The sequence below is a fragment of the Ahaetulla prasina genome, chromosome 2 (assembly GCF_028640845.1).
Source record: "Ahaetulla prasina isolate Xishuangbanna chromosome 2, ASM2864084v1, whole genome shotgun sequence".
Classification (NCBI taxonomy): domain Eukaryota; kingdom Metazoa; phylum Chordata; class Lepidosauria; order Squamata; family Colubridae; genus Ahaetulla; species Ahaetulla prasina.
In genome coordinates this window covers 209,020,583-209,042,626 of record NC_080540.1, presented here as the reverse complement: position 1 = coordinate 209,042,626, position 22,044 = coordinate 209,020,583, and the positions used below count along the sequence as shown (strand labels likewise).

General features: G+C 41.8%; 1 protein-coding gene across 1 annotated transcript in view; it reads left to right on the top strand.

The window, feature by feature from the left end:
* Nucleotides 1–22,044, top strand: part of PLPPR1 (phospholipid phosphatase related 1) — a 156,862-nt gene that overhangs the window by 62,860 nt on the left and 71,958 nt on the right. Inside the window, exon 2 of the mRNA XM_058171791.1 lies at nucleotides 20,474–20,580. Within this exon, the coding sequence (XP_058027774.1) occupies nucleotides 20,518–20,580 (63 nt within the window). The 5' untranslated portion in view covers nucleotides 20,474–20,517. The remainder of the gene's footprint in view (nucleotides 1–20,473; nucleotides 20,581–22,044) is intronic.

The following is a 22,044-nucleotide window of genomic DNA, read 5'->3' as shown; positions in this document are numbered from 1 at the left end:
ATGCCCATCTGAGCCACGCGATCATCAGAGCCTTTTTAAAAAACTTTTAAAAGCATTTTTTAAAAGCTAAAAAAGCTAAAGCCTGCTAGGCAAAAAATGGGGGGTGTAATGGGGTGGGGTGGGGGTTGTGAGAGAGAGAAAGAAAGAAAGAAGGGAGGGAGGGAGGGAAAAGGAGAGGAAGGAAGGACTAAAAACCTGGCACAATTTCAGGGGATAATCCAGGGCTGGAAGGGACCTGGAGGTCATTTAGTCCAACCCTGCTCCAGCAGGACATTGTTACTGAGTTTCTGCCTTTTGATCCCCCGTCACATAGCCACGCCCACCCAGTCACATTACCCCACCACCAAGCCACGCCCACAGAACCGGTAGGAAAGGAATTTCGATTTCACCACTGCAAGAAAGCCTTTCTCTTACTGTAATAATTACTGGTTAGGGGTAGAAGTCTACCACCACCCCTTCCTATTTGGTTTCCAAGTATTCTTCACATGAGGAGCAATTGTTGCTGAAATAGTTCAGGTGAACGGCTCAATATATTTCAAAATCTTTTAAAATTTTGTAATCTTTCTTAGTTTGCTTCTCTTCAGATGTGTTGAAATGTATATTATCTCCAGCTAACAAGGATCAGGAATAGGGGTTTATAGTCCTTTATGGAATAAACAGATGAACTACATACAGTATGATACAGGTATCCCGAACTCCTAGTTGCTGAACTGGCACCAGTCTGTGGCATGCCAGAAACCTGACTGCACAAACAAGGCTAAGCCCCATCCATAGGATGCAGGCAGCACACAAAACTACACCTCTTCCGGTCCATGGAAAAACGTCTCTCCATGAAACTAGTCCCTGTGCCCAAAAGTTGGGGGGTCGCTGGTTCATCAGTTAATGCAGAAGCATGATTGTCTAGATCCATGTGCAGATCTCCAGTGCTGTAGGAGTCCTGCTGGTTGAGGATGGTAGAAATTGTATTTTATTCACCAAAGAGTGAGCAATTATGGCTGGTCACATGGGAAAAAAATGAGAACTGAGAAAGTGGATGAAGTCCACAGCCTCATTAGCCTTGCTGCCACTTTATTTGCAGAGTTGCAAATAGGAAGGGGAACTAGACTGCTTATCAATAAAGCAATTAGCAAACAGCAGTGATCTCCTTTGGAAACACTTGTTTATTCATATATCTGATTCCTAGCCACACTATGTACTTTGGAAAAGCCTGCTATTAGGAATGTGTGCCTGTTTATCCAGTCAATATTGACTTGGTTTTTTTAAACCTGTCTTGGGCCAAAGAAACAAAACCTGGTTGACAAAAATTATTTGTATGAACAGGCAAAAAATTGACCATGACTTCTTGGGAAAGATACATTACTCAGGGCTTTTGAAACCAATATTTAAATTAATATAACACCACTTTCATATTCTAATCACTTGCATTTTGTGTTGCCAGGCTACACATGCCTTTTGAAAAATTTGGCAAGCAGAGCTTGACCCAGAAAGAGATCCAATTATCAAGCTCAGTATCATGTAAACACAGGGTAGCATAAACTCCCAGCTTTGTGATTTTCTGCCAATATGAAGCGGCAGATAAGGTTGTCCACCCTGTAAGCCACCCCCTCTAGAGGGCAGAGGGGATGACCTTGTAGGATAGTGGGAAGAGTGGCAAGGCTATAATGTGGCTTGGGACCTCATCTTCTTTCCTGTGGCTACTAGAGGGAAGGGCAAGGCAACAATCAGATAAAAGGGGCCTGAACCCACACCAAGAGTATAATGTGTCTCAGACAGTCTCCTCCTTAGTTCACATGAAGATTAAGGGGAGGGGGGGACATCAAGACTGGCAAGATTCTATTTTTAAAGCGTTAACTATAAAAATTATACTGACATACATAACATTGGCTTCCTAGTCTGATTTCCTTTGAAGGGCTGAAATCCATCCAATATGTGGTCTATGACATGCCTCAATTCACATGTGATGGGATACCCATCCATCACTTCTGAGTACAGAAATATCTGGCCTGAGAGAAATACTTCTCCCAGTATTTTCCTTCCAAGGCACTTGAGGGAAAGGCTGCAAGGCACTACAGATAGTCCTCAATGTACAACAGTTCATTTAGTGACCGTTCAAACTTGTAATGGCACTGAAAAAAGTGCCTTACGACCATTTTTCATACTTACGATCTTTGCGACAGCCCCATGGTCATGTGATAAAAAAAATCAGACTCTTGGCAACTGACTCATATTTATGACTATTGCAGTATCCTGCGGTCATGTGATTACCTTTTGCGACCTTCTGACAAGCAACATCAATGGGAAAGCCAGATTCACTTAACAACCATGTTACTAACTTAACTGCAGGGATTCATTTAGCAGCTGTGGCAAGAAAGGTCATAACATGGGGCAAAATTCACTTAACCACTGTCTCACTTAACAACAGAAATTTTGAGCTCAATTGTGGTTATAAGTCAAGGACTACCTGTTCATGACTCTGGACAGTTTGCAATTAACACAATAAAAACAAGCAGAGTTTAAAAAACGAAAAAGATAAAAATAGCAGTGGAGAAAACTCAAGACCACTCAAACAAGCCATAACACTATCAGGGTCCTACATTTGATAGGAAAGCCAAAGTTTTAGTGCTTCCTGAAGGTCAGCAGGGTTCAAGGAAGCTGAAGATGTCCCCTAATTTTGCACTAGTTGAAAGCTTCTCATACTGCTTTCTGGAAGAGATTTTAAGAAACACTCCATAATTTTTACATAAGGATATAGATTCTGGTTCTGGCAATATGAACTCCAGTGTTCCTGTAAACCTTAGAGTAAGTGGAAGGAACATTGTTGCCCCTCAAAGGCAAAAGGAACCGGGAATGAAGAAGATGGTCCAGATGTTTTACCTGCAACTGTTCTGACCTAGGCTTCCTTAAAAAGTAGGAAGCAGGAACTGGTCCTGGCAAAACCTCTTATTTACACGACTGTGAATTACTTTCATTCACAGTCAGCAAGGCTGGTCCAAACAGCTTTTCAAAGGAATATTTATCAACAGACCTTATCTCACTTGGCAAGCTGCCACTTAATTTGTTTCCAAACACAGAATAAGGCAAAACTTGACACAGAGTCTCTTAGAGTCATGAACAGAACTTTCCACTCTTGAAATGACCGAACAAATGAATTGTTTCCTGCAAAAGCCCCCTCCCTTTTTGCTCCTCTTTTGTTTCCTATGGGAGGGGCCAATCATTTCCTAGGTGTGGGTTTACTCCAAAGTTGACCCTGCTTTCTGAGTTGTTTCTTGTCTTCTGGCAGCTCTGCGTATGTGCACACTGGGAATAGGCTCCAGCTGTTCCTCTGCCTCATTGCTGTCTGACACAGAGCCCTCGTCCAACCTTGCTGGCCACTGGCGGGCCACAACAGCAATATCTTCCTCGCTAGCGAAAAGTTCCCTTGCCTTCCTCTATGCCAGGGTTTTGTAAACAATGTTCTGAGGAACTCCAGGGTTCTGTGAGAACTTGATGGGGTTTTGTGAGAGAATATGGACAAAAAACAACAACCGCTCACTCAAATGCAGCCAATTTTCTGTCACTAGAGTTCTGGCTGTAGATTATGTGTTCTGGGATTTATTTATTTTTTTTAACTGGCCTATAAACTTTGAAAACTGCTCTGGAGAGCCAGTTTGGTCTAGAGATGAAGGTACTAGACTAAAAACCAGGAGACTGACTTCTAGTTAGTGTTAGGCATGAAACTTGGCTGCGTGACTTTGGACCAATCATTCTTTCTCAGCCCAGTTCACTTCGCAGGATTGCTGTTGTGTGTAAAATAGGAGGAGGAAGGGGTATTATACAAATTATTTAAAAAAACAAAGGTGGGATAAAAAAAACCTTAAAAATATACCACAGGACTAGTGGCTCCTGCTGCCAATGGGACAGATGAGGTTGCCTTCTGCTGCCTTTAGATCTCTCCTTTATTGCAGGTGGGACACAAAGTCCCTCTGTGTATATTGTTAGCTAATGCACAAACAGAGAAGAGCAAATCACAGACCATTGGGATAGTGTCCAAAGCTCATCTCTTATTTCAGCTCCCTTGCTTCCTTCTGCTCCCTGATCACATCACAGTTCATATTATTCATATATAATTGACTAGTAAAATAGTTTGCTGAACTAATGAAATTAAAGTAATTCTCAGCGGCGTGCATGTGTAGCTATTACCTTGCAGAGACTATCATGATATTAAATGCAGGTGGCATTTTAGCATGATTTCAAATTTCAAACTACACTTTGAGATCCATTTATTCAAAACAAGCAGTAGATAACACAAGGAATTTTAAAATCAGCGGAGTGGGAGTGAGGGAGTGGTAAAGGCACAAGACAAGAAACAATGGTTGGAAACTTCCCAAGGAGAGAAGCAACCTAGAACTAAGGAGAAAATTCCTAACAGTGAGAACAATCAATCAATGGAACAGCTTTCCTTCAAAGGGTGTTCCATCACTAGAGGCTTTCAAAAAAAAGTCTGGATAACCATTTGTCTGAAATGGTGTAGGGTCTCCTACTTGAGCAGAGTGTTGGACTAAAAGACCTACAAGGTCCCTTCCAATTCTATTATTCCACATTCTGTCATGGGAGGGAAATGAAAAGGATTGCAACACTGCAATATGAAAGACGTAGACTTTCAGGGAATTGGGTCATGCAAACAAGCATTTTAATAAAATGTGGATTTGAGGAAACATGATTGTGTCCCACAACAAACAAGCAGTAAGTCAGAGCAAAAGAAACCGATCCCTTTCTTCTCCCTTATCTGAAATAAGCTATAAAGCAAACAAATCCCTGCATAAAATGAAAAACTGGAATGAGCAGAAATAGAATAGCATGCATGAGTACTTCCACCCTCAAAGAGCTCTGATAGTAGGATTTAACAGTGTGATAAAATCTTACTGGCCGGCTACTCATATCACTGTCGGAGTCTACCACAGCACTCAAACCCCACCAGAATTTTTTCATAAATGGAAGAGAAAGTCTGCTAGAGTCCCAGAAGCTGTTGAATTTGCAAAGCACTTCAAAAGGCTATAACTGTGTTGGCGAACTTATGGCATGCGTGCCGGAAGTGGCATGCAGAGCCATTTCTCCCGGCATGCGTGGCTTGGCCCATTCCTCTTCCGGGTTTCCAGGGCACACATACACACTAGCTAGTTAGTCTGCTGGTTACTGGTGCGCATGCGTGCGCAACAATCAACTGGCCTTTAGCGTGAGTGTGCACCAGCCATGCCATCATTGCCCCAGGATATCCACCTCTTGCCAGCCAGGAGCGCTGCCACCAGCCACTCCCCTACGCATGGCTGCCTGTTTGCCTCATCATCACCACTGCGAGGAGAGGCCCTGAAGCTGCATTGCCTGGAATCCACATGGGCTGCCACAGGGGGAGGCCATAACACAAGGGCGGCAGGAGGAGGAACCGTCGCTACCTCTTAGCTGGCGCGATCAGCCTGCTGCTGTAGCTTGCCGCCACCCTCTCTCCCGCCAGCTACTCCTGCCACCACCGGGGAATGGCAGTGCAAGAACCGCTGCTGCCGGGTGCGAGGGGGCGGTGGAAAGGATGTGCAGTCTGGGGCTTCCCTGTCTCCCCACCTGAACAGGCTGTCTGGGGGAAGGGATTGAAGCTCCAGCCCACTGCTCCTGCCACCGCCGGGAAAGAGCAGCATGAGAATCGCCGCCGCCGGGTGCGAGGGGGCGGTGGGAAGGATGTGAGGTCTGGGGCTTCACTGTCTCACCGCCCAAGCAGGCCGTCCAAGGGAAGGGATTGAAACCCTGGCCTGTTGCTTCTGGCAGTGGCACCCCCTCATCTCCAGCAACAGCGGTTCTTGCGGTGCCTCTTCTCCGGCAGTACCAGGAGTAGGACTTCCTGTGGGTCTTTTCCCCCCCTTTGCACCGTGACACATGGAGAATGGGGGTGGGTGGGAGCGACCTGCTTCTGGAGGAGGTGGAAAGGGGTGATGGTGGTGGCATTGTTGTCTTTATTCTGAGGCAGGGCTGTGTGCCTGTTGTGTCTGTACGTGGTGGGCTTTTTGGTGAGCTGGCGAGGCTGCGTAGTTACCACAGCGGCTTGTAAAGCTCGGGCTGAGTCTGAGGGCCGCCAGGTCCGGAGTTGGCAGCAGTTTCTTCCTGTCACTCAGCTTTGCTTTGGGTGACATTTTCCGCATTCAACTCTGAAGGGTAGCTCAGAGGCAGTTTGCAGTCCTCTGGATCCAAGTCTTGGCATTGAGAGAAAAGCAAATTTCCAAAAGGAGCAGATTGATCAGGGGTGAGGGGGTGCCGGTGACAAGGATGGGTGGGTCGGGGCTTCCCTGTCTCCCCACCTGAGCAGGCTTCTAGCGTAGCCCCAAGCCTCAGGGGGGAGGTAGGGAAGTCTCCTGCTGCTCCTGCCACCTCCACCTCCTCGCCCTTGGCAACAACAGTTCTCGTGCTTCTGCTTCCCCGCTTTGCGCTCCAGGCAGCATCCAGCATGGCAGAATTCTCTCCCTCCCCCTGGAGGCCTGGGGCTATGCTAGAAGCCTGCTCGGGGAAGCCTCAGGCTGCCGGGGAAGGGCAAGAGCAACTGTCCAGCTCAGCCGCATGGGGCAGCATTTGCTGTCGGGGCGACTGGCTGCCTCGCCTGCTGTTCCTTCCCCAATGTTGGCTCAGCTGATGGTGCAGCAGTGGGTGTGGTGGAAGTCGGGTGATGAGCTCAACCGCAGGCAGCATAGTGGTGGGGGTCGGGTGGGGGTGCCGTGCCAAGCCAGGGAATGACAGTTCCCAGTGGGGAAGGAGCCCAGGCAAGCCATGCGTTCAGAGCTCACTGGCTGCTGGTCCACCAAAGCCCCGCCAGCTGCACCTGGTCAGCCACGGCTCCCAGCAGGGAGAAGCCCAGGCAAGCCGTGCATTCATAGCTTTCCCGGCAGGGCCAAGAGAATGGCCATCAGCCAGGGAAGGGCGGCTCCCGGCGGGAAGGAACCCAGCAATGCCACACATTCAGAGATTCCCTGGCAATGCTCTTGGCCCTGATATCTCGGCAGTGCCATGCGCTGGCTGGGGAATGCCTGTCTCACCAGGGAATGGGCCGGTACCTAGTTGTCCTCCTGTAAGAGGTACACCAGCCCTCTTGGAAAAGGGGGGGCATTTTCAGGGGGTGCACATGCTCAGGGGAATCGTGTGGGGGATCATTTGCACATTCACAGATGGGGGCGCGCATTGCATTATGGGTACTGGCATGCAGGAGCACGACAGCACTTGCAGGCTCAGACTTTTGGCACGCAATGCCAAAAAGGTTAGCCATCACTGGGCTATAAAGTAGCTCAAGGCCACCTGATTCTGCCTGGAGTTCTGAAGAGAACCCACCCTTGATTCACAGATACGCTTTTGAGGAGGTGGTTCAACTGAAATTTCATTGAAACAAGCAGCCCCTTAACTCGTTCCAAACATAAGCATTTCAACAAATCCTTTTTTTAATAATATACTGTTCGGGAAGAGAGAGAAGAGGCTGGTGGCTAAATAAAAACAGCTAGATGAAACCAGGTAATTTTCTCTGCAGATCATTTAATTTTATTACTAGTACAAGGGAAGGCTATTTAAAATTTAATCCAAAGAAACATTAAGTCAATTCTAAGCCAACATCCAACCTGTAATTTACTGTCTTCTTCTGGGTGGTCTGACTGATGTTGAAGCGCCATTTGTGGTATTGAATATGTTTAGACAAGACGGAGGAACAGCAAATCTTTATATGTTGAAAGTCATCACTGTCCCTTTGGCTATCCCAAATAACCACCCAAGCAACAATCTGTTGTGTATGTTCAGTGAGGAATCAAAACAACTTTTCATTGGGAAAAAAAATCCACTCTATTTACACTGGCAAACAAAATTAATGTTTGCATCATTTCTCACCTTCGCCTGCACTATTTTCTATGGTTTCAGCTTATGTTTCAGTTAGCAATCTCTATTTCTATGCCTTCTAGAGGTTTAATAGATAAGATTGTTACGTTTCTTCTGCTGATCTTGCAAAATCCTTGAGAAATTCCATTTAGTTTTCAAGCGACTAGTCCAGTATGCAATCTTGATCAAAACGTATTTCAAATTCTGCACAATTCTGTGTCTCCACAAGACATGAATGGATGCCACACTAAACGCCGTAAGATAAAACTAAAATATGTGTAAATAATAGGAAAGGACTGTTTGAATAGCTGATAAACAGTGATATTTATATAAATGTTGTATATGTTATGTTTTGTGTTTCATTTTAATGTGTTTTAAAAATAAAAAACTTTACACTCTAAACGCTGATGGGTTGCTTGATGCATTTACTGTTCTGAAGACTATTTAAATAATTAACATTTAAAATTTAAAAATAATTTTTTAAGTGATTAAATAATTATTTAAAATTAAAAGATGATTTTAAAAAAATAGTTAAATAATTACAATATAATTTAACTGTATTTTAATTCATTTAAAATAATTAAATTATTTAATTAATTTCATGAAGAATACCTGGGGTCTACCTTTCTCTGTGGCATTATTTATCACTGTCCCAGTGTGTTTCTGCTCCTTCTGCTGTCTAAGTAACGTGCACAGTGCTGATAGAACCTACATACCTGCCTTTTATCAGTGTTGAGAAAGGAGGGACTTAAGTTTTATGTCACCTCCCAAAATCTAGTACCCAGAGGAAAGGAAAGGACAAATAAATTTAATTTTTTTATTTTATTTATTTATTGAATTTATATTGCCGCCTATTCGCCCATGGCGACTCAAGGGGACTTACAGAATATAAAACCACATTTAAAACAATAAAAACTAACAAAAAGAATCAAATAAATTAATCCCTGATGACAGCAGATTACACTAGTCATTCAATGGGCTCCATCCCACTCTGGGTCCCCAGGCCTCCTGGTAGAACCAGGTTTTCATTAAATGCTCATTGTTAGAGGCTTGCTAAATAAGTGGAAAAGTTAGAGCTTACTTTTTAAAACAATTCTGAACATTTGTACTTTTAGGTTGGAAAAGAACACTATAGAATAGAATAGAATAGAATAGAATAGAATAGAATAGAATAGAATAGAATAGAATAGAATAGAATTTTTTATTGGCCAAGTGTGATTGGACACATAAGCAATTTGTCTTGTTGCATATGCTCTTAGTGTACATAAAAGAAAAGATATTTTCATCAAGGTACAACACTTACAACACTTAATGATGGTCGTAGGGTACAAATTTAACACTTAATGATAATCATAGGGTACAAATAAGCAATCAGGAAACAATATCAATAAAAATCATAAGGATTACCAGCAACAAAGTTACAGTCATACAGTCATAAGTGGAAGGAGATGGGTAATGGGAACGATGAGAAGATTAATAGTAATGTAGATTTAGTAAATAGTTTGATAGTGTTGAGGGAATTATTTGTTTAGCAGAGTGATGGCCTTCGGGAAAAAACTGTTCTTGTGTCTAGTTGTTCTGGTGTGCAGTGCTCTATAGCGTCGTTTTGAGGGTAGGAGTTGAAACAGTTTACGTCCAGGATGTGAGGGGTCTGTAAATATTTTCACGGCCCTCTTTTTGATTCATGCAGTATACAGGTCCTCAATGGAAGGCAGGTTGGTAGCAATTATTTTTTCTGCAGTTCTAATTATCCTCTGAAGTCTGTGTCTGTCTTGTTGGGTTGCAGAACCAAACCAGACAGTTATAGAGGTGCAAATGATAGACTACATTAGTTCTGCCAACTTCTCTGTAGGGAATTCATTAGACCAGAGGTCTCCAACCTTGGTAACTTTCAGCCTGGTGGACTTCAACTCCCAGAATTGGGGGATTCTGGGAGTTGAAGTCCGCCAGGCTGAAAGTTGCCACGGTTGGAGACCTCTGCATTAGACCATCCAGAGGTGGTTATTCTTTTCTCAGCCCTGATTTCTCAGACATAGGAAATTTTTATCGTTGACCATAATATAATCGAAACTAAAAAGTGCTACATGCAGAGAACATTAAAAAAAATAGTGGTAAAGTCTTTGAAAGGTATCCAGCTAAAACATAACATAATTAATGTCTCCCAAAGGGTTTGCCTCTTCCCACCAAAAAATCAAGCATTTTGTTATGTCTTCATTATTCCTTATGGGTATAACTTAAAAAAAAAATTAGGTCCCTTCTTAAATCTGTTTGCCCTCAAATCATGCCTGTTCAGATCACCAGTTCAGACAGGATTATGGCTGGTTCACACAGACCTAGAAAGGCTTGCTAGTACTTACACCTGAGCTATGAGAGGTTAGAGGAGAATTTTGGTGGTTTTAGTTTCGTCTAGTTTTTTCTAGATGGGCAAGAGCATTTAACAACTTAAAGTCTTTTTTTAAAAGTGGTACAGGTAGTCCTCAACTTGTGACCACAATTGAGGCCAAAATTTTAATTCCTAAGAAGAAAATTGTTGAGTAAGTTTTGTCCATTTTACCAGAATTTGCCAGAATTGGTAAGTAAATCACTGCAGTTATTAAGTTAGTAACATGATTATTAAGTGAAACTGGATTCCCCATTGATTTTACTTATCAGAAGATCACAAAACGCCATTGTAACTTCAAATAGGCACTGAATGAATGATTTTAAGTCGAAGGTTAAGTGGTGAAGGTTAAGTGGCGAAGGTTGTAGAGAGTGTGGTGGCACGTCAATTACCCCGGTACCTGGATGAAACTGTCTATCTAGACCCGTTCCAGTCCGGCTTTCAGCCCGGATACAGCATGGAGACGGCTTTGGTCGCGTTGGTTGATGATCTCTGGAGGGCCAGGGATAGGGGTTATTCCTCTGCCTTGGTCCTATTAGACCTCTCAGGGGCTTTTGATACCATCAACCATGGTATCTTGCTGCACCGGTTGGAGGAATTGGGAGTGGGAGGCACCGTTTATCGGTGGTTCTCCTCCTATCTCTCTGATCGGATGCAGACGGTGTTGACGGGAGGGCAGAGGTCGACCCCGAGGCACCTCACTTGTGGGGTGCCGCAGGGGTCGATTCTCTCGCCCCTCCTGTTCAGCATCTATATGAAGCCGCTGGGTGAGATCATCAGTGGTTTCGGTGTGAGATACCAACTGTACGCTGATGATACTCAGCTGTACTTCTCCACACCGGGCCACCCCAACGAAGCTATCGAAGTGCTGTCCCGGTGTCTGGAGGCCGTACGGGTCTGGATGGGGAGAAACAGGCTCAAGCTCAATCCCTCCAAGACAAAGTGGCTGTGGATGCCGGCACCCCGGTACAGTCAGCTGCAGCCGCGGCTGACTGTTGGGGGCGAGTCATTGGCCCCAATGGAAAGGGTGCGCAACTTGGGCGTTCTCCTGGATGGACGGCTGTCTTTTGAAGACCATTTGACGGCCGTCTCCAGGAGAGCTTTTTACCAGGTCCGCCTGGTCCGCCAGTTGCGCCCCTTCCTAGACCGGGATGCCCTATGCACGGTCACTCATGCTCTCGTGACATCTCGTCTGGATTACTGCAATGCTCTCTACATGGGGCTTCCCTTGAAGAGCACCCGGAGGCTCCAGTTAGTCCAGAATGCGGCTGCGCGGGTGATAGAGGGAGCCCCTCGTGGCTCCCATGTGACACCACTCCTGCGCAGACTGCACTGGCTACCTGTGGCCTTTCGGGTGCACTTCAAGGTTTTGGTAACTATCTTCAAAGTGCTCCATGGCATAGGGCCGGGTTACCTACGGGACCGTCTGCTGCCACCGATTGCCTCCCATCGACCCGTGCGCTCTCACAGGGAGGGACTCCTTAGGGTGCCGTCCGCCAGGCAATGCCGACTGGCGACACCCAGGGGAAGGGCCTTCTCTGTGGGGGCTCCCACCCTCTGGAACGAACTTCCCCCAGGATTCCGTCAACTTCCTGACCTTCGAACCTTTCGCCGCGAGCTTAAGACACATCTATTTATCTGCGCAGGACTGGACTAGAATTTTAATTTTAAATTTAGTTTGTAACGGGGTTTTATTATTTTAATCATAATTTTAAATCCGACCTTATTTAATAAGTTTTTTAATTGGTGTTTTATCTTGTATTTATATTTGTGTTTTTATCAGGCTGTAAACCGCCCTGAGTCCGTCGGGAGATAGGGCGGTATAAAAATGTGATTAAATAAATAAATAAATAAATAAAGTCAAGGACTACCTGTATTTTTTTTTAATATACCAATTGACACCCTTCCAATATCTAAGGGGCTGCCACAAAGAAGAGGCGTGGTCAACCTATTTTCCAAAGCACCTGAAAGCAGGATCAGAAGCAGTAGATAGAAACTAATCAAGGAGAGAATCTACCTAGAAACTGTAGGAATTTAGCACCCACCCCCCTCCTAGAAGAATGACATATTCTAGGAAATATTTAAAAAAGCAGAATATTATACCTTCCTGGATGAGAAAAGGGGAAACATGCTCTTGGAAAGCGGCCCCCACCTTTGTTAATAGCCCCAGAAAGACAAAAGACATCTTATCTACAACACAGAAGACCTTCAGCTCCAGGGTGATGGAATTAAGACATGGCCCTCAGGACATGATAGGATTAGCCTCTACCCATTTCACCACATGGCACCTGGGAAGGTTACATCAGCCAGCAAGGCTAGCTAAGACCCCCACCCCCTGGGAGTCTGACAGCCAATCAGGATACTCTTCCTGTGCCCCAGAAAGTTCAAAGCTCAGAAAAAGCATAAAACCAGGGAGCACACCGGATCTCAGCCCTTTTTCTGTTCAGGATCTCAAGCCATGTGATCCTGGCCACCATTAAACCATCTTTCCAAGCAGCCTCCATGTTTCCAGTGTCTTTGTCCCCACTTGGAACTGAACCCAGATGGATATTTCTTCCAACAAAACCAAGGAGAAATTTCCTGAAAATTAGAAAAATTAATCGGTGGAACAACTTGCCTCCAGAAACTGTAGATGCTTCAACACTGGAGGTTTTAAAGAAGAGATTGGGCAACCATTTGTCTATAATAGTATAAGCTTTCCTGCTTGAGCAGGGGTTGGACTAGAAGACCTCCAAGGTCCCTTCCAACTCTGTTATTCTGACAACATTTAGTTGGAGGCAAATATTGTTTCAGGAGATGAAATATCTGTTAAACCTGTGTGAGAACCCAGGTGAGGATGTTGCATCTGATCAATGCTTCACTTAATTCACAATTGCCCCCTATTTTTTAATCTGAATTTATTTTTAAATTCATACTATATACTGGCTCCAAACTGCAGATAGGCTGCTATTTGATTGCATGGTTTCATTGGTTAGTTTGCCTTTTTTTTTTTGCTTTGTTCACTCTTATTTTTCATATCTCAATGCAGCTTTTTTATCCTAATTCGGATGGCTTTGAAGAATTGTCCTTTACAGCGTGCTTGTTAGAAAAACGCATAATTTAAGCTTCGGTGTGCATAATGTTGCCTAGCAATGGGCTTCTAAGAGAACAACCAGGATTGTATTCACAGATCATCCTGATTCTTCCCAATCCCTTATGGTACAGTTATATTCTGTGCATAAGGTTACTGCCAAAATGTCACCTCAGTGAGAACTCTTTGCTCCCCCCCCCCCCACATCTCCTAACATGGAGAATCTACCTACTCTGGGTGATATTACCATCTCGTTGCGGATTTCTTCATTTAAAAACAGTATTTCACTAAGTGCCAGGTAGTGTGTGGGAGGGGATGTCACAATTTTGGAGAAATTGCGCTCTTTCATATTTATAGGAAAAACCTAAAGGTGGGGGGACAAAGAAAGGGGGCACAGGATTTTTCTAAGTTAAAGCCTATATTTCTTAGGAAATATTCTCTTCCAGGATCAATAACAATATTGAGAAAGCAGAATCTGAAAGCAGAACAACATTCTCCCCCCCCCCACCTATCTTTTATTCTTTTTCTGACACTTTCTTTATGTCCCCACTCTCCCAAGAGGAAAAAAAACAGATTGTTCCTATCACAGATAGGAACAAAAGCCATTTGCAAAAGGCTTTGAAAAGTAGGTCAAAGACTACAGGTTGCTCGTTCTAACAATAGATGCAGGTTTTTATGAAAAGTTTTTTTAACAAACAAAGCAAAACAAAACAAAACTATAAAATGTGCATGCATATCAGACATTTCTTTCAACATACGTACTATTTTTGGAAGCGGATTTCCCTGTGAGGATGCATGTCTAGGTATTTAGTTTTTAAGAGTATCCATTTCATGAGTGTTTTCCCATTAAGGTTTCCATTACTTGTACACCACTTGAAGAACTGCATTGCAAAATTCAAGAGTTCCAATGTAACTGCATTGATTTATAAAATGCTATACAGGAATGTGTTAAAATCCTCCTAATCATTGTAAATGCCTAGGAGAATAAAAATGCATCTGCCCAACTCAAATAATGTTGTGTTCAGGCATACCCCACTGGAAACAGTATTTCAGAAAAAACTCAGAAGGCTAAATCCTGGCCAGCTATTGACTGCATCTCAGCATAGAGAGGCATCCTGAGGAACTCCTACAGATATGACTTCAGAGTAGGGATGTGCAGGAACTCTAACATGACTTTCCCTAACTTGGTGGTGTTTAAAATTACTGGGCTTCAGTTCCCAAAATGATATAGCAGCATCACCAGACCGTTCAGAGATATGATGCCCCAAATCTAGAGCTTCCAGCAGAGGATCGGCTTTTGAAAAGTATATTCTGAAGTTCTACAAGTGATTTTTTTCACCCCTATCTTTTTTCTGCTATAGAAATATAAAATACCTGCCCATACAAGTGAAAATGCTTGTTGATATTACAGTCAATTTAGTGGAAAATGATTAACCTATCGCTTATCCTCTCTTGAGCATTGGTTGCAGAGGTCAGATTGTCTCTGTTCCTTTCCCCTCCATAGGTCTTTCCTTTGAATTAGTACTAGACAAAAAAACAACAACAAAACAACCAATTTATCTGCTGCTCCATGTCACCAACCTATTAGAAGAAAGATTACTTTTGGCATCTTGGAGAATCATTTCCCCCGCCCCCCCAAGGCAGCCCCTTTTGTTCCAGAGAAAACATTGCCAAATATTTAGTTTGGATAATGAATCTGCAAATGTCTCTTCGAGGATAGGAATTTTTTACCCCTGTGTGTCCTGAAAGGTTTCTGAGTTCTATGGTTCAGTCTTACTAATTTGATTGTAAAGCCAGAGTGCTGTTGCTAAGAGTTTGCTCTGGGAATTATGCATCAGTGAGGCCCGTTTCACAGCAAGGGAAGGAGATAAAGGCCCTTCATTTCCCTGACTGAAAGCAATTGGAGAAAGATTGTGAACCTGCTTGCTTTCACTATCTTTTGGTTTATGGGAGAGGCAAGAACAGCAAAAGGCAAAGCAGAGGAGATAACCATGGTTTGTTCTAAAGCAGGGATGTCAAATTCCATTTCATTGAGGGCCGCATCAGGGTTGTTTTTGACTGGGGGGGGGGGCATGGCCATGGTGGGTGTGGCCAGCTCAACGTCACTCGCATTGAGGGCGCTTGTGGCCGAGCGTTCTGCCAGCAAAAAAGGGCTCCCAAGCTCCGTTTCCGGCTGCAAGGGCCTCCTGCAACTCCCTGCCAGTGAAAATGGAGCGCAGGGGCTCTGTTTTCACTGGCAGAAGCACCGCGGACTGGTCCTTCGCTGTTTCCAGAGTGGCCTTACGAACCAGATTTAAACACCCCGTGGGCCAGATCCGGCCCCTGGGCCTTGAGTTTCACACCCCTGTTCTAAAGTAATAGGAATCACAAACTCAGTCTAAAATGTACTGGGTCTGATGCAAGGGACAACACCATATCCAAATATGGCTTTTTGTGTTTCTTTTACACTCAGGCTCACCATCCACTAAAGAAGGAGGAATACTCTAGTTTTACTCTCTCCTCTCAAGCTGTTCCAAACAAATAGAAGGCAAGCTGTGTTTGAGTGGGGGGGAAAAGTAACTTCCACATTTATGAAAATGAAGTAACTGCAAATGCACAAGAGAGCCAGATTCCTGATTTCATGGAAAAATAAATTACAGTTTTCTTAATCATTTTATTTTATTTACTTTTCATCTGGGAAAACTAGTAGGGCAAATAACATAAGAAAAAGTTATTTGGACTAACGGTTTATCAAATTATATAAAACTAAGAATGGTATAATTGCTATATGTTATGGTTAGGGTTAAAATTCATTTACTCTCTTTGCTCATTCTTCTTTCATACCCAATGGCAAGGGGAGTTTTTACTTTTAAGTTACCAGTTAAATTACCAGCATAGAAGATGGCTGTATGTTTATAGGATGGTTTAGAAGGAGCTTGATTTTAACTTTTTCTAAATAATTTAAATTAACCATCTTTTAAAAATTTAAGATAGCCTAGAAAGGCCTAGTTTCTTGAAAACAGTAGTGAAATCTTTGCCTTGAGAAAGGCCTGCATAAGCATAAAACAGGCCCATTTATTTTCATATCAGAAAATGGTGGCTTCTCATCATGCCGAGCCAAATCTTTGTAATTGTTTAAAGTCTGGATTCAAAATATATGTTTCTTAGAGTGTATATACAAACTAGGTAACTATTGGATGTGTCACAACTCAGACATGGTATTTAGCTTATTAACTACCAGTAAAAATGTATCTGATGAAATAGATACAGAAATCATTCTACATTCTTTGAGTTATTCCATATCATTTCAGGGATCTGTATTTCTGTACCTAAGAAACTTTGATTTCTATGCAGTTTATAATGCCATATATTGTATCTACAGGAGTCATTCACATGATCCAACGAAATATGTTCTGTAGTAAACCATTGTGGGAGGGATGGTAAACTGAAGATGTCTTTGCAAAAGTGGAGTTGACAACTGCAACAAAGGAATTGGAGTGTAGACCGATTCTTTGGAACATGATAAGGATGTCTTGATAAGGATTGGATAAGAGTTCGCCCACATGTGCTTTGGACAGCTGCTCCTTGTGAGGAGAATGTGAGTCAGTGGTCTGCTGCAGGCTTGTGCGCTGGGAGACGATGGGATTCACCATTTTGTTCCCAACTCTGGTGGAGCCTTTTGAAGGATACCAGGTTCACAAATCTCTTTTCTAGTCATTTTTGGAAATTGCCTATTAACCATTTTAATGCTATTAGAAACAATAATGGAACAATATTGGAACAATAAGATTGAAACGTGGCTAGGTGAGCTTCAAAAATAAATGTAAAATTAACAAAAACTTAACAACTTACAAGAATTTGAAATAAACGACTTAAAAGAATTTGAAATAAAGCTAAATAAGATTTTGATCTAAGAAAGTTACAAATGGATTAAAGGTGCAATTAAATTTGAAATACTGACTTTTATACAGGAGGGGACGATGGCAGAGAAGGCTTTCTTACTGGACTCTGCCAGTCAAAATTCTTTAATTGACAGGGTTTGTAGGATACCTTCTGTGTCTACCTGGGTGGGCTGATGTAATAATAGTTCTGCAGATAACCTGACCCCATGCCATGTATTGCTTTAAAGGTCATAACCAATACCTTGAATTGGACCTGGAAGCAAACCAGCATGCAGTGTAGCTCACACAGTAGAGATGTCACATGCACTGATCTTGGGGTGCCAAAAATTGCGCGCACAGCTTTCTGTATCAGCTGAATGCGGGTTTTATTCTTTCAAGAAAACTGATGGTGTTTCTCAAACATGATTCTGAAATTTGTAGCAACCAGGATTGTCACCCCAGTTTAACAGTTCGGAACTGATTCTTTGAAGAAATTGTAACAGAAAGAACTGATGAAGAAATTGTTTGAATTTAGCAGACTATAAACGCTTTAATACATATATACATACATACATTCTTTCTCATGTATTTTTATTTTCAGATGCACGGTGTTATTTATGGCGTTTATAACTGTTCCTCTTATAAATTAATCATTTATTGATACACAGTGCTGTCACTTAAGGATTACAAATTGCTTTTGATGTCAAACTAATCCTTTGGCTAATCCAATTTTCATTTTGCTTTTGTTTGAAAGAAATCTGTGGCTATTGCTAATTGATATTAACAGTGGTATAAATACCATAATTTATATATAATAACACACATGCACACATCTTTACACTGAAGATATGAATAGAAGCCAAGAGCAGCTTCCTTGCTTCATATAAGAGTAAGTTATTCTATTAGAAAATCCCTTAAAATAATTAGGGTTACAAATGTTGGAGGTAGGTCCCATTGATAACCAAAGCGCTTTAGTAACAAAGAATTCATGATTCGATATTTGTGCTGGGGTTCTTGAAATGTAATAACTATAAAGGAGCAAGACTATTCCAGTAATTGTATCTTCCATATGAAATGGAACTCTTTGTTTTGGGATAATTCACAGATCATTTCCTAGTCTAGTTGTTAATTTTTGTTCTGTGGAGACCAACAAAATAACATGTTTGCTGCTGCTAGCTACTTTGTTAATTGTGATATTGTTGTTTTAATCATTCTTAATGTTAATTGACTTGTCTTGCTGATGGTACAATAAACAGCCCATTTATTGTAATTTTTATAAACTACCTTAAGGGCCTTTTTTTTCCCTTTGGAAAGGCTGAATTGATGGGTTTTTCTCATTTATTAGTCCTTTTTTTGGATTGCTGATTTTATTATTATAAACCCATTGTTTTACTCTCTAAATATGCTGTTAGCCATTCAGGGAAATAAAAGACAAGCATTTAATGGTTGGTGGTCAATAAACAGCTGGACAATTCAGTGACTTCAGTTCTTATCATTACTGTTAATTGGATTGCACACACACACACCGTGAGATGCTCCATGCAGTGGAGGTTTTCCTGGACTCACAGTTCTTGCTTAAGGATGGATGATGTGGCCGTCATTCGTCTCCAACAGATTTACTAGTTACAACCCTATCTGGATTAAAAAAAAAACCTTGATCACCATGTAGCTGGAGTACTGTAACACACTCTTTGGAAGGCTGCCTTTGGAGATGACTCAGAAGCTACAACTGTGGGGCAGGAGGTGGTGACCAGAGGGCTTACAGTCCGAATTGATTCTGCAGAATAACATTGATTTCAAGTTGCTACACTGACTTACCAGTAGGCTTTTATGTCCACTTCAAAGAGCTGGTTATTGTCTTCTAAGCCAAATACACTGTAGCACTGGGATCTATCAGAAACTATATTGACAAAATTAAATCTGCCCACCTGCTCTCTTGCTTTTTCTCATGAGAATACACGGAAGCTGGGTTGCGCAGCAGACCATTATAGCAGTTGCCAGCACATTCTGAAATATGGCAAGCCTGTGCATCTTTGTAGTTTAGAAGACTGTGAAGGGCCACCATTACGCCCTTTGGCCCTTTCCCAAAGTGGGTGAGCCTTAAATTCAGGAACATCTATTACTATTGTTATGACCTCCGGTTTATGTTCTACCTTTCTTCTCTTCTTCATTGGTGGCTGCTTTGGGGAAAAGGAAATGGAAAAACTGGAGCTCACACTTTTTTTTTTTACTTTCACTGGTGCATTTTTATATGGAGGAAATGTGAATTAAGTGTTGGTTTTTGCCACAGCCACCGGTATGCGTTCCCTCTGATGCTTCATTCTGGCCTAAGGCGGAAAAGAAATTTGCTTGACATTAACCTTCCACCTGTCTCAGCTTATTAGAATTTCCCTTTTCTTTCCTTTTGACTGGTTAACCTCTTGTGCTCCTGCTTCCCCTCCCTGAGGAAATAAAAGATTTAAGCTTGGTCTTCCTGGTTCACATTCCCCAACTTTGTAGGAATTCTGCTGCTCTCTTTCTCCCACATCCAAGTATTAAACAGTAGCCTCCGTCACATTCTTTGTAGTTCATGAGCTTGTCAGAGGTGAACCCTGAGCAAGTTGGACAAGACGGGAGTTTGGCTAATGAATTCATGAGGAATGTTTTATCTGCACTGGCTTATTTAAAGATCCAAACCCCTAGTCACAAAATTGATGCTGTTTGCCTCTTAAGGCAAAGATAACGTTTTTTAAAAAATTTGCATTTATATCCTGCCCTTCTCCGAAGACTCAGGGCGGCTTACACTATGTCAAGCAATAGTCTTCATCCATTTGTATATTATATACAAAGTCAACTTATTGCCCCCCAACAATCTGGGTCCTCATTTTACCTACCTTATAAAGGATGGAAGGCTGAGTCAACCTTGGGCCTGGTGGGACTTGAACCTGCAGTAATTGCAAGCAAGCTGCTGTTAATAACAGACTGCATTAATCTGTTGAGCCACCAGAGGCCTGATCTTTGCAAGGCCAGCTACAGTAAAGCAGTGCGGGTCAGTAGAATATGGGGGATACAAAAACAAGTTGGCTTTACTTACTGTGCTCAGCTACATTTTGTTCAGGGAAAAACAAAAACTACATTTGAAAAAGAAATGATTCTGTGTTTGATGTTAAGACAGTTTAACAAAAACGCAAAGTAAAATCACTTTTTTAAAAAAATCTATCTTTCCCGCTCTCTTACTTTCTCCCATTTTACATATTAGAATTTAATGTCTGATAACTTTGTTGATTTTTTCCCCTCCGCTTTCTTTTTAATCAGCCTCGAACAGCTTTGGACCCTAACCTTGAGGGGTGTGATGAGAAATGGCTTTGGGAGACAATACACAACGAAGTTACTCTATCATCCCATGTTTCATCTTTGTTGAGGTGAGCTTTTCAACAACTTGTAATAGGAAACAAAGATTTGACAGACAATAGGTGTACAGTATATTTTTTTAACTACTTATATGAGAAATTAGGGTGAACTCATGATAAATTGGTTCTGATGAGAAAATACCACCAGGGCTTCAATGCTAACCATATTAACCTGCATGGAATTCTTCTTTTAAATGGTATTTTTATGGATTATGATCATTTCTATATTTTGTATTATGTTGTTAATTTGTATTATGCATGTTAATTGTAATTTCATAATTACAAATTGTAATTGCCATCTAGAGCCAAAACAGATTAAGGTGACCTATAAATTTTTACAAATAAATAAACTTATGTGAATCTTACTAAAGAGAAAAAAAGAGATTAGCTCAAACATTCACCTTATTTCTTGTTTTTATGCTGGTCTGTGACTGTAATAAAGATTTGATTTGATTTATCTTGTCTTCCTGGAATTGGAACCCATAAGCTTTTAAAATATTCATTTACTTATTTATTTATTAGTACATAACTACTTCGATATGAGCCACTCTGCAGGATAGAGGTGGTCAGAAAATTAGATTCACAATATAAAGTTGATTTTTATCTATTTGTCTGAAATGACTAAATTGGATAAGATAGCATGGCATCCAGAAGATGGCTGATTCTTTTTTCTTTTTCTTTTTGGAAGCGAAAATCTATTGGAGCTGCAGAAATGTCTGCAAGAGGGCATACATTCTGATTTCATGCCTTTTGTTAAAATATACTGAGAATCCTTTGCTGCATAAGCAGATTATATTTCTTCCACTCTGCTTCTTTATAACAGCCAAAGCTGGGATTTCACATTTTCACTCCATCCCCATTAAAGTTTATGCAGCATATCCATTCTTCCTGGGGGATGCAAACTTAACTTGCAAAATTGTATGAATGAAAATATTTTTTTAAAGAAAATAGAAGTTACATTCATTTCTTTGTCCTCCAATATGTTCTCAGCTTATCTTATCCCTGCTTTTTGCAGTATTATGAACATCAGATCTAACTCATACAACATTGGTTCAATCGATAGTTTAGCTCCTTTATCCATTCATCAAATGAGTCTACTTTTTTTTCTTTTAAAGTCCTGCAAGTGCTTAAAAATGCTTAAATGGGCACTTAAACATATCCATTTCTTTGCCTTCCTGTTATATGTCTGTGATGGAAAAGGCTAAGCAATTTAAATAGATTGTTAAAAAAAAAAATACCCCACTCTAGGGGTGTACCTAACCTCTTAGGCACCAGTAAATCGTGGCTTTTTGATATGAAATGGTGAAGCCACCTATAAATACCACATTTGTATTTTTTGTTTTAAGCACGTGTAAGTAGGAATCCAGTTCTTGCCTGCCCAAAGCCTCTTCCAGTAGATTTAATGCTTTCAGCTTCACCCAAGTTTTTTGTAATGCTCCCAAATAAACGGTAACTTTGAATATGAAATCAAGGTTG